Source organism: Chelonoidis abingdonii, chromosome 1 (genome assembly GCF_003597395.2).
Source record: "Chelonoidis abingdonii isolate Lonesome George chromosome 1, CheloAbing_2.0, whole genome shotgun sequence".
Lineage (NCBI taxonomy): Eukaryota > Metazoa > Chordata > Testudines > Testudinidae > Chelonoidis > Chelonoidis abingdonii.
In genome coordinates, this window is record NC_133769.1 from 97,360,754 (window position 1) to 97,373,307 (window position 12,554).

The 12,554-nt window shown below is 42.1% G+C and overlaps 1 protein-coding gene across 4 annotated transcripts in view; it reads left to right on the plus strand.

Annotated features, from left to right (window-relative positions):
• SLC25A17 (solute carrier family 25 member 17) overlaps positions 1-12,554 on the plus strand; it is a 53,673-nt gene that overhangs the window by 3,329 nt on the left and 37,790 nt on the right. Inside the window, exons 2-3 of one of the 4 annotated variants that reach the window (XM_075068104.1) lie at positions 680-6,148; positions 6,421-6,635. The exons of 2 other annotated variants lie outside the window; for them this stretch is intronic. In XM_075068104.1, coding sequence (XP_074924205.1) covers positions 5,929-6,148; positions 6,421-6,635 — 435 coding nt within the window. In that variant the 5' untranslated portion in view covers positions 680-5,928. Of the gene's footprint in view, positions 1-679; positions 6,149-6,420; positions 6,636-12,554 lie in introns of those variants that run through there. One more of the 4 variants, XM_032787733.2, reaches the window with a different exon arrangement.

Consider the following 12,554-nt stretch of genomic DNA (forward strand, 5'->3'; position numbering starts at 1 on the left):
TGGGTGTTGGACTTGGGGTGGAAACCTCCGTGCATTGTGAGGAGCTTCCGGGTTTTCACATCGGCAGCCTCCATGTCCTCCTTTGGCCAGCTCACTATACCGGCAGGGTATCTGATGACCGGCAGGGCGGATCCGTTGATGGCATGGATCCGTTGATGGCGTGGATCTTATATATATATATATAGTGTGTGCACACAGAGCTGCATGTGTGTCCCCCACAATGGTAAATAGGTTGAGAACCACTGCCTTAAGCAGTGGGGCTTCTCCCATTTATGTAATGTACAGAATAGTGTAGTCCAAACTCATTAAATGTGTCTTGTTAACTAACACTGATAAGACCCGCTAAGGCTAAGAACTTGCTGTATATGTATTCCCTGATAGACACTTGAGACTTTGGGAGTTAACAGCTTGGTTTGTATAATTTAGATGCCAAATTATCTCTGGCTACAGTAACAAAAGTGATTGTTTTGAGACTCAGTGTAAACAAAGTTTTGAGTTCCAATGTTGGGCCAGCACAGTGAAGTTTAAGGTCTATTCTTGCACTCTTTATTTTGCTAAGTAGCCTTGATGAGCTCCAGGGAGACTACCTTCCTTCCCCGATAGAGAGTTGGCTTAATGAAAGCAAAGAGGGGGAGGGTGGAGTGGCATGGCACTGAATTCTGTATTCCTCCTTTTACAGGAATACCTGTCTCCTGCTGGAGTATAGTTAACACTTCGAAAATTTGTGTGTTCTGACTTCTATGGAACTGCCATATTTGCCTGAAGTCTCCCAAAGCAGAACTGCTGTTACATGCTACTGTACCACAGGGGTTCTGCTTGAGTTCTAGCAGTGTGCAGAATGAAGGCCCAGAGGAAGCAAGACATACTTAGCACCAGGAAGTTAAATTGTAGTTTTTTACTTCGGGCTACAGTGTTAATATATATCTGAATGTCTCACTGCAGCCATAAATGGCAGTTTTCTCAATTTCCTTAGCTGAAATATTTGTAAATAGAAAAATCATAAACTTTGATGTATAGCTGTGTGTGTGTGTGTGTGTGTGTCTGTCTGTCTGTCTGTCTCAGGCTGTTCGGTTTGTTTGCTTGGGTACTGTCACTGGAAAATGAGGACATGTGCAATAGGCACTAGGGTTTGTTGGCAGGAAAACAACTTATCATGTGAGAGTAGGGTGGCCAGACAGCAACTGTGAAAAATTGGGACTGGGGTTGGGGAGTAATAGGAGCTTATATAAGAGAGAGACCTAAAAATCAGGACTGTCCTTATGAAATCGGGACATCAAGTCACCCTATGTGGGAGTAAACTCATTTATACTGGATTAAAGTACTATCTAGTCATTTTAAGAAAGTGTTTTCTCTCTTGACTTTAAAAGTTGATCATCTAAGGGTGGGTCTAGGCTTTGAAAGCTGTTAGTGAGTTTTTTTGTTTTTTTTTTTAACCTCACCTGATCTGAAACAATGAATTAGCATTTCATTTTTGTAGAGATCTGTTAGCATACTTTAAATAAACTGAGTGATAATTTAATAGTAAATTGATTTTAATCCATGTCAACTTCATGGGTTAGAAATGTTCCTTAGTAGACTATTCAACAGAAGTATTCATAATAAGCCATTGCTGGGTAATACCATAACCCTTGTAGGTTTGAAGCTTCCCATGGCAAAGATTCTCTCTTCTATTATACAGCATCCACTATAATGCGGACCTCTCTTGGGCCTATGTGCACTACCATCCTATAAATATTTACTAATATGAAACTCATTAGCCTCCATATGTGTAATACAGTTGTTTAAAAAAAAAAAAAAGTATAGTCAACAAAAGCCCAGAATTATGACATTGCATGGGAATGTGAAAGCTATAAAAATTCATCTTCTCCTTGTGCTTTTCAAGAACCTTATGTCATAGCCTAGAACCCTCCACCAAAAATGGCCTACCCACTAGTTCTCAAGCATTCACAGCGGGTGTTTAACAACTGCCTCTCATATGATTTCACTGATTGTAGGGTGCATAGAGGTTTTAGTACTTGGGGAGAAATGAGAGGTTTTTTTAATAGATTGGAACAAATATCTTAAATTAATGCAGAAGCAACTGACAAAAGCCCCTTGGGGTTTCATGTAATACAAGTTTAATGTCCTTACCCCAGCGCATCTCCATTTTGAAGTGCCTTCGACTTTAGCCTTCCCTTTCAAAAGAGTGCATTGCAATAGTTCAACAACAGAATAGATGAATAAGGCCTTGTCTCTGCTGTAGGGAAAAAAGTGTTAACTTGTGTAAAGATAAAATTGCAGTGAAGACAAGGTAGTTTGTTGTCTTCACATGAGTTGCATGACTGAAGCTTGCATCAGCCATCTTTGCTCTGCTGTATTTGCATATAGTCTTCTGTTGCAATCTCTCAGCAACAACTTGCCCTTGCCTTCTGGCAAAAAAAAATGATTAATCACCCACCACTGCATCTCTTGTCCTTCATCTGCTTCCTGTTTCTGACATGAGTTGTATTATGCCAACAATTGGAACAGATCTTTCTTCTCAGTTGAATCCATGCCTTGCTGCTTGTTTGAATGAAGGCCATAGACCAAAAGCTAGTGTGCACCAGACTGCAAGTACTTTACTTACTAAATTTGTAAGTTAAGGCAACTTCTGTGTAGGTATGCCAGAAGGACTGACAAGTTGTCTTAGTTAACACAGTCACAGAACTCAGAGGGGCTTAGCTTCGGTGCTGCATAAGACCCATGGGATGCACTTATAAATGTTGCAGTGCTACACCTGGGTGAGGGCACCAGCAGTGTGGATACAGACCTGGAATTAGGGGTTGCAATGTGGCAGCTTTTATATGGGCCAGGCCAACTCTAGTGGTCGTACACAAGTACTGGTCATAAGTTAATTCTGCAGGGAAGATATACCCTTAAAGCCTAAAGTTCAAGACCAGGTATCAATTGATAAGATCATCATCAAGTGTGTTTTCCTCTTAAGGAAGTCCTATTCATTAAAGGTCTCCATTAATAATGACCTGAGACATTGCTCCTGGCTTTCACTAGTCATGAGGGATATGGATTCATTTCTCACGGCATGTCTTGTTGCTTCCTCAGCAGACATAGGACTTTTGTACATGAAACCATGAAATACTTCTAGCTAAAATAGCATGTAACTCTCTCTCATTATTTCGTTGATATTTATACTAATGCTGGAGAGGGAGGAAGAGAGAACATACTTCCTTGGCTCTTAGCATCCTTGACTAGTTGTTTACAAACAATTTTTATATATAGACTCAATAATTGACCATGGAAGAGCACTACTGTTGTAGCAACATAAATATAAAATTATACACAAAACCTGTGTTAAAAGACTATTAAGGCATAAGGATGGTGTATGCAACCCTCAGCTGCGTTGTGTATATGCATTATGATCTTTAATTATACACCTCTACCCCGATATAACGCTGTCCTCGGGAGCAAAAAATCTTACCGCGTTATAGGTGAAACCGCATGTAGGGGTTCGTCTGGGGCTCCCCCCGGGGTGGCTGGGAACCAGGCCCCCTCACTACTTAGGTCCAGTGAATCGGTGGAATTAGCCGGGCTGGGCGGCAAACAGTCACCAGCTCAGGCCCTCAGGTAGGGGCTGGGTGTACAGTTTAATATTAGCAAGGCCCTGGCCTTGGATCAGGGCAGGTCAACAAACAGTCAGTGTTTCAGGCCCTCAGGCAGAGGCTGAGCAAACAATTCAATAGTAGGCCCAGGTCCTAGCTCCGAAGGACCAGGGAGAGGGGGAGACTGCCACCCACACTTTGGGTGGCAGGGGGGACGCAGGCCCTCCCACTCCACTACATCCCAGCCCGGGGCCCTAGCAGCATTAGATGACCCACTGCTGCATCAGTGGGGATCAGGACCACAACACACTGACATTGGCTCTGGGTGTGCTGCAGCCAGACTAGGGTCGGCTGCCCCCGGGCTACTTCCTACCTCCCCCTCCACAGGAACCTGCGTCTGGATAGAGTCTTCCAATGAGTCAAGCACCTTGGTCTCCTCTGGGTACCCAGCGAGTAGTAAGCTTGGCAGCTCCTCTGGGTAACTTGCCAGCGGCAGGTTTACCAGCTTCTCCGGGGTCTGGTCGGCGTCGGGCCAGTCCTCGGGTCGGCCGCAAGCTGCAGGAGTCTCCCAGCTGGAAGCTAGTCCACAGGCATCTGACTTCTCTGGTGGCCGGGGCTCTGGTGAGCTCTGGGGTTGGGCTTTTGTACTTCCTGTCCTGCGTCTTGACCTCTGGGGGGCAGGCGCAAGCTCCACTGGCTCCACCAATTTTGGCATCCAGGGCATCTAGGATCCAGGCTGCCTCACTACACTGCGTTATATCAAACTTGCTTTTATCCACCAGAGTGTGCAGCCCTTCCCCCCTGCAGAGCGCTGCTTTACTGCGTTATATCTGAATTTGTCACGTTATATCGGGGTAGAAGTGTATAATCCACAGGCTCCTGCTTCATTTGGTACACAAGATGGCTTGAATAAGTAACTATTCATATATTTTTTTTTCTCCTCACTGAAAAATGTATGGATTTAGAGCTTTACTGCATGCTGTTTAAATCCTGCTTTCAGTACAGAATTATCAGCTACTTAGTTTGTTTTTCTGTGGTACTCATCACTATAGTATGAGTTCTTCACAGACATTAACAGATTTATTTTCCGAACACACTGGTGAGGTGGTATTATAACCATTTTAGAGATGGGGAACTGAGGCACAGAGAGAGAAGTCAAAAGTGTCGACTAATTTTCGGTGCCTGGCAGGGTGGATAAAAAAAATAAAATCAGATTTTTTTTTATTTAAATCAAAATTTTTTTGATAAAATGCTTTGAGGAAACAACCTATCCAAAGATAGTTTTAATTAAGCTACATTATAGCTCAAAGATATCTCATCATGGAATAAAGATTGTAAATTCTAACTCTATAGTATGAGACAATATATTCATGTAATGTTTAAGAAAAGTTTTGTAAATGAGTTCCAGTAGTTCATGGATTAGGGACCCAATCTTATGGGGTTCCAGGGGCTTCTGTGTAGATTATTTAGGTTTATCTTTCTATCTCCCCAATGGGACTATGGACTTGGCTAGACTTGAAACTTAGAATCATAGATCATTAGGGTTGGAAGGGACCTCAGGAGATCATCTAGTCCAACCCCCTGCTCAAAGCAGGACCAATTCCCAAATGGCCCCCTTAAGGATTGAACTCACAACCCTGGGTTTAGCAGGCCAATGCTCAAACCACTCAGCTATCCCCTCCCCCAAAGTACTGCTGCGGCAGCGCTTTGAAGTGAGTGTGTAGTTGCAGCACCAGAGCTGGGAGAGAGCTCTTCCAGCTCTGCACGTACTCCACCTCCCCATGGGGATTAGCTTGCAGAGCTGGGAGCCGCGCTTCCAGCGCTGTGGCACTGTTGACACTGGCGCTTTACAGCGCTGTATCTTGCAGCGCTCGGGGGTGTTTTTTTCACACCCCTGAGCAAGAAAGTTGCAGCACTGTAAAGCGCTAGTGTAGCCAAGGCCTCAGTGCTCAGTCTAGAAGATACCATCAGAAATGCTTAGTTTTGCAGTTCTCAAACTGTGGATTTGTGTCTCCAGAGATAACAGCAAAAATGTTTTAAAATAAATAAATATATAAAGGTGAGAAATAAGACCTCAACTCTATTGTCTCTCTGTAAATTTCTGTACTCAGAGTCAATCCCTTACCTCTCTCTAAAAGTGCAAAGTTTCAGAAAGTTCAATGAACAGAAGATTGTTGGGGGCGGAATAGATCTGGACGGTCTGGAGATAAACGTGAGATGGGAAGGATGGAGTAGAAACAAAAGTGAAACAGTTTGAGCAGCATATTCCAGACATCTTGAGGTCTTTCTGAGTGTAGCCATCATTGATTTGAGATCTACCGTACCATTCTCTCACTAGAGGAGAGAGCCTATAATGGCAGCAGGCCATAAAAGAGACCAAGTTTGGGAATATTTTAATGAAGTTCCTCTACCTGTGGGTAAGACAGGCATGCATGCAAAATGCAGACAGTACAACAAAGAAATGCAAGGCCTGATCGCCCAAATGAAACAACATCGTGAGAAGTGTTCCTTCTCAGGAGGAAGCTGCGTTGAAGATGGTGAAAGGAACAGATCTGAATATGCAGGATCTTCAGGTTGGTAAACTTCTTTTCATACTTTTCTTAAGGACTGCCTGCCTTCCTTCTGGACTATTCTTGAATTCTCATGTTTGAGGAAAATATACAGTTGTTACTGTATGGTACTATCATTTTAGATGCAGTTGTGATAAAAAAATAGCCGAAATAGGCAGATCTTCCTTTTACAATTTCACCTTTAAAGTAGTACTGAGTATCAGTGAACGCAATGAGTAATGCTAAATGAGAAGTATGATAATAATTAATTAACTGCATTGATTTATTATGTTTAGGAGAATCCATCCTCAATGTATGGGATTCTGAAAACTATCCACCTTCAAGATCACCATTATTTTCTATAGTTTCAGAGTTATCTGCCAATGATAGTGTTTCAGTCACATCATGTATGCAGTATATAACCTGTAGCAAAAAGAAAAAAAAAAACCTCCATCATCCAGAAACAACCATAGATAAGTTTGTGATAAGAACCAGCAGATTACAAAAAGAGGTAATTTATGAAAAAATTGCCTGGTTTGTTTATGAAACAAACTCTCTCTTCTGTATTATTGAGAACCCACACTTCATTAACATGGTTCAGTGATTAAGACCAGGATACAGTCCACCCAACAGAGCAGATGCCGCAGGCAAATTGCTGGATAAAGTGTATGAAAGAGAAATTGAGCAGTGTGCAAAAAGCCTAGAGGGTAAAATTATTAACCTGAGTCCTGATGGGTGGAGCAATGGCCCACAATGATCCTATTGTATGTGCTTGTGTGACAACAGAAGAAGGGAATGTCTTCCTTACAGAAACAATTGATACATCAGGAAATGCGCACACACAGCAGAATACTTACAGGAAGTAGCAGTAAAAGCTGTAACAGACTCTGGGGAAAAAAAAAATTCAAATGTCTAGAATGCAGCCTGGTCACAGACAATTCTGCAAATGTATCCAAAAAGAGAAGAAATTATTTAGAAGAGAGTAAAGAGAGTCCCAAGCTAATAACATACGGTTGCAGTGCTCATTTTATGCACCACCTAGCCAAAGACTTCAGTGTTCCAGAAATAAAGGCTAATGTTGAAATTGCAAAATACTTTCATAACAACCACTTTGCAGCAGCTGCTCTGAAAAAAGTAGGAGGAACGAAGGTCACTCTCACACAAGACGTGCAGTGGAACTCAGTAGTGGACTGTTTGAGCACTATATCAAGAACTGGCCTAATCTTATGAGTTTGTGAACAGAATCGTGAAAAAATAGATGCCACCATCACAGTCAAAGTTCTCAACACTGGGCTTAAGAGAAATGTTGAACACATGCTGAGTACCCTGAAGCCTATTTCTGTAGCCTTGAACAAAATGCAGGGAAATAGCTGTTTTATTGCTGATGCTGTTGAAATTTGGAAGGAACTGAGTGAGATCTTAAAAAAAGCAATATGCAATGACAGTACTTGTCCCATTTGATTTTTTTAATAATTGTAATTTAACTTTATCTCTAGCTCATTTTCTTGCAGATATTCTCAATTCTTTGTACCAGGGTCAAACCTTAATTGCTGAAGAAGAGGAGTTGGCTATGACACGGACACTAAGCAGTCATCCCTCCATAATGCCAACTATAATAAACTTCAGCACTAAGGGTTAACCATTCAAGAAATATGTTTGATGATGATGCTTTAAAGAAAGTCACACCAGTGAAGGAGTGGAAGTCACTTGGATTCAGAGACTGTTGAAGTGATAATCTCACTTTTAACAGTAGTAGCTGCTTCTACTGGTGTAGAAAGAATATTTTCTTCCTTTGGACTAATTAATTCCAATTTGCGAAATTGTTTGGGACCTGAAAAAGCAGGAAAGCTTGTTTTTCTTTCCCAGATTATGAACAAACAGGAAAATGAAGATGAAGATGACTGAGTTAGCTGCAGAAGCCAATATTTTAAGTTTCTCATGTTCACCTGGCTGACAATCAATTTAATTTTTATTTAAAAAAAACTATATCCTATTTAACTATTTTAGTTAGACAATTTTAACTAAAACAAACCTGATTTTAAAAAATGTGAATGTTTAAGTAAATTCAAAAATTCATATGCTTATTTTGTTAAAATATTGTTTGCTGTTGAAGAAAAAAATCCATAATACATAATGTTTTAGTTAAATAAAACAATTTAAATGTCTGTCTAGTGATGTTCTTCTCCTAATACAGCATGGCAAGAAAATCCTCCAAATATTAATGATTAACCTGTTGAATTGGAGATTGGGAGGTGAACTATGATGTTATAAATATCTGCTTTAATTACAGTTGGTAAATGAAATAACTAAACAATCATTCATTTTCTGATATAGCTGTAAAACTAATCTGAAAAGTTTTCAAAATAAATCACTTTAAAAATGTATAGTGTGTACCTTCAAAAAATGAAACCTACATCTATAATAATCAGCAAGAATGCAATTTTATGTAGAAATCCATGATTAAATCGAGTTTTCCTGCCTAGTGATTTTAAATCAATTTGATTTAAATCAAGTCCACCCTGGTGCCCAATATGAGATGTCTAGGACCTGATTTTTTTACAGTACTTAGCTTTATATAACATTTTGCATGTTTTAAAGCAGAGCTTTTACTGACTTCAGCTGCAGCTATGATTGCTCAGCACTTCTGCAAAGCCAAGCCTGGAGTCTCAAGTTAGGCATCCAGAAAATGAACAACACACGATTAGTGACCATGTGTAAAACGTATCATTTGTGATTTGCCCAGTATCCCAGAGGCATGAATATTATCCAGTTGTCCAGGGTAGCATTCAGCTGCCTTGATCATGAGACATTCCCATCTCTTTCTGCCATCCCCTGTCTCATTCCGACACAGCTGGGATTAGGGGTGCAAAACTAGGTGGTAATAGGAGCAGAAGTGTGTGAGGCTCCAGTGGGGGGTGGGGGTCTTATGGGGAGGGGCCTGGAGGATAATTAGAAACAAGTGGTAGGATAGAGAGTTGGGGGGGCGCTCAGGGAAGGGGCTAACATGGGGGAGGTTAAAGAATGACGGGTAGTAGACAGGGGTTTAGGGCTGGGAAGGCATATTGGTCCTGAATTTTCTCTTTTCACCTGTGTGTTGGGATATGGAGTCCTACCTTTCTGCAGGGTCTGAACCCCTCTCAGTACCTGCTGTGTGTATTTGATGTAATGAGTTTGACAGGTCTGATGTGAGAGCTGTTTACAAAGAACAGGTGACTCTGCCAAGGGGTTTCTATGTCAGAAAGTAACAAATTGAAACAGCTGAAATCCAGAAAATGAATAGTTAAGATGCAAATCACCCCTGTGGAGGTGGAGGGGCTAGCCAGAATGTGTGGAGGAACAGCCTGGTTTGGAGGAGAAGTGCCTGGGTGGACCTGAAGTTTGGCTATGGAAGCCTGGCTGAAGCAGGGGTAGTTGTCCCACCTGGAGGTAGGCAGTGGGAGTGAGAGCAATATGTATCTTGGGCTACATAACCAGCGTAGCATGCAGCCCATTGGTAAGCTGCTGGCTGTGATGATATATATGCAACTGCATAAGATAAGAGACAGCAAAGGGCAACTTCTTACATGTTAATGGCTTCTACAGTGCCAACTAATGGCTTAATAGGATGGGAGGGGGAGCTGGAAATGGTGGGAGATGGAGACTACATGTGGGATATGGGGGTGGAGCAGGGTGTGGAGAAGGAGAAAGACACCATCTTTTCTCTCATGCCTAAAGTTACTGAAACAACCATGTGTTAAAACTGTCTTGATTTCGGGACATAGATCATGGATGAGATTTCTCACTGGCCCTGTTGGCAACTTGCAAACTTTTCAAAGCACAATCATTATCCCCATTCCACTGTAACAAAATTTTGGGGTAGGCAGGGGGGAAGAGCATGGAGGATTGTGTATGGCCTAGTGGAAAGACCACTGGACTGGAATTATGCTTAGTTCTGCCATAGGTGTGCTCAGTTCTAAGTCAGGGTTTTCAGAATCCAAGGCAGTGGTAACTTAACTATTTCACTCCAGGTGGTGTAAGGAATAAATCCAATGAGAACACAGCAATTCTGTCTGATGAAAGATTAATACAAGTAAGCGTGGTCTTATCTAAAACTACAGTTTATCAGATTTAAGCACACACGGACATAAGCAATAGGTTTAGAACATCCCAAATCATTACTTAGAAACTGGGAGGGTATTGAGTAATTTTCAGCAGTTTTGTGATGGCTGGTCTCTTCCTCATTGGGGACTAAGATGCTGGGGGGGAGGGGAAACTCTCTTAGGATAGCATCAGAGGACTGCTCCAAAATATACTCTATTCTCCAGTCTTTTATAACTAACTTTTACAAAACACTGCTCATAGTCACCCCTATTGGGTCATTACTTTTCCTAACTTCAATAAACTTATCAACAACTATTCCTAACAATCTTATTATGATTAAGCTTCTGTATCAAAGGTGCCCAAAACTCAAGGTTCCCATCCACTTGTTTTCTTTCAGTCTCAGATTAACTTTCTCCCCTCCTCCCATTCTGATTAGCAGAAATTGTGAGCCTGCAAGGGTTTGACCTTGCTTTTAGAAGCCCTGTTTGTTCAAATTAATTCTTAACTAGGTGGTGGTCTATTTTATTAATTTGTAGTGGCTGAAGGCACATAGCATGGTTGCAGTTAGCTTGATCAAAATCTGTGTTATACATACCTCTCAAATCCAGGGTAACAGTGACCTTGGGCAAGTCACTTCACCTCTCTGTGCCTCACTTTTGCATCTGTAAAATGGGAATAATGATGTAATTTTAATAATAATATATGGAGCTATACCTATCTCATAGAGCTGGAAGGGACCCTGAAAGGTCATCAAGTCCAGCCCCCTGCTGTCAGTAGTGGGACCAAGTACTGATTTTGTCCCTGATCCCTATGTAGCCCCTCTCAAAGACTGAACTCACAACTCTGGGTTTAGCAGGCCAATGCTCAAACCACTGAGCTATTCCTCTTCCCCCCCCCAATGAAAATCACTATATAAAAAAACTATGTCTTTTGATTATTACTTAGCCTCTGCAGCATATCAACTGCAAACTTGGATGAGAACTACAACTGCCTGAATGACCACTCACTCCTACCAACAAACCTTTTTTCTCTTTAAAAAACTAGGAAATTAACTGGCAAAAAACTTCATTCATGCAAAGTTAAAGTGGTAACTTGTGCTTTTCCAGAACATCCAGTTCAACAAAACTTAAAATTCTGAAAATCAAGTGTGATGGGTTAGACCCCCTACTCAGGATGCCACCTGATGTACTTGGGTTTCATGGAGCCTCACCTGTTCCACCAGCCTGGATTCCCTCTCCCCGTTTTGCTGAATTAGGCTTTCCGGCCTCTTGCAGCACACACAGACAGGTAGGACCATACCCAGTTGCAGACACAGACTGGGGTCAGCTCTGTATGAGAGGACTCACCCAGCACTCCAGTGCACATACCTTTTTGGAGATAAGCCCAAAATAATACTGTCTTGCACTGTATAGGAAGATCTGCACAGCACAAGCTCAAAAATTTGCCCTCTCTCTCTCAATGTGAGAGAGATGTGCACTGCTTCTTGACACCCCCCAGATATGAATTGTACAAACTGGGTTGTGTTATAAACAAGAAATAAGCTTAACAAGTACAAAAGGTAAATTATAAGTGATAGCAAACAGATCAAAGCAGATTACCTTAGTAAATAAACAAAAATCACAAACTGAGCTTAACATACTAGATAGGTAAGATATAAATTAGCAAATTCTTACCCTGCATGATAAACAGGCTGGCAAATTCTTAAGGCACAAGTTCCATTAAATAGTTTCTTGAGCACAAGTCATATGCAAGCTTTTTTTTAAATCAGGCTGTTAGAACCTGCAGGACTGGAACCTGGAACTGTGGGGTTTTGGGGCCGCTGATGCCCCTGCATCACAGGAAGAGGCTTAGGCTGGGCTCCATGGCAGGACCCTGTGTGGCTAGGCTTGGCAGGAAGACCTGCCCTAGCAGAACCGGAGTGGTGGCCTTAGACAGTTCCCTGTTTGTCCAGAACCAGTATGTAAACCAGGAAGCTATGAAGAGGTGCTGTGTGAGCCACAGACTGCTCGTCTGTTTCTGGTCCATACCTACCCATGACCCTGTCTGCCTGCCTGCCTGCCTCCTGACACCTGACTCTTGGTTTCTCCTCTGGCCTATCCTGTACTGTGACCTCCTGATGCCTGACTCGGCCTGACTCCTGCTCTGACCGCTAGGTCTGACCACCCACATCCTGATCATGACAGTTTGTTCAGACCCTCTTCGCGGCCCCCCCAAATGCATCTATCTCCTCCTGAGATGATAGAAAGGGAAGCCATCCAACCATGGGTCCCTGAGGGCCCAGTGGCCTATCTGCAGGCGGAGACCTTTGCACTACAGACCCATGCTACACAGTGTGCACTCAAAGCACTGG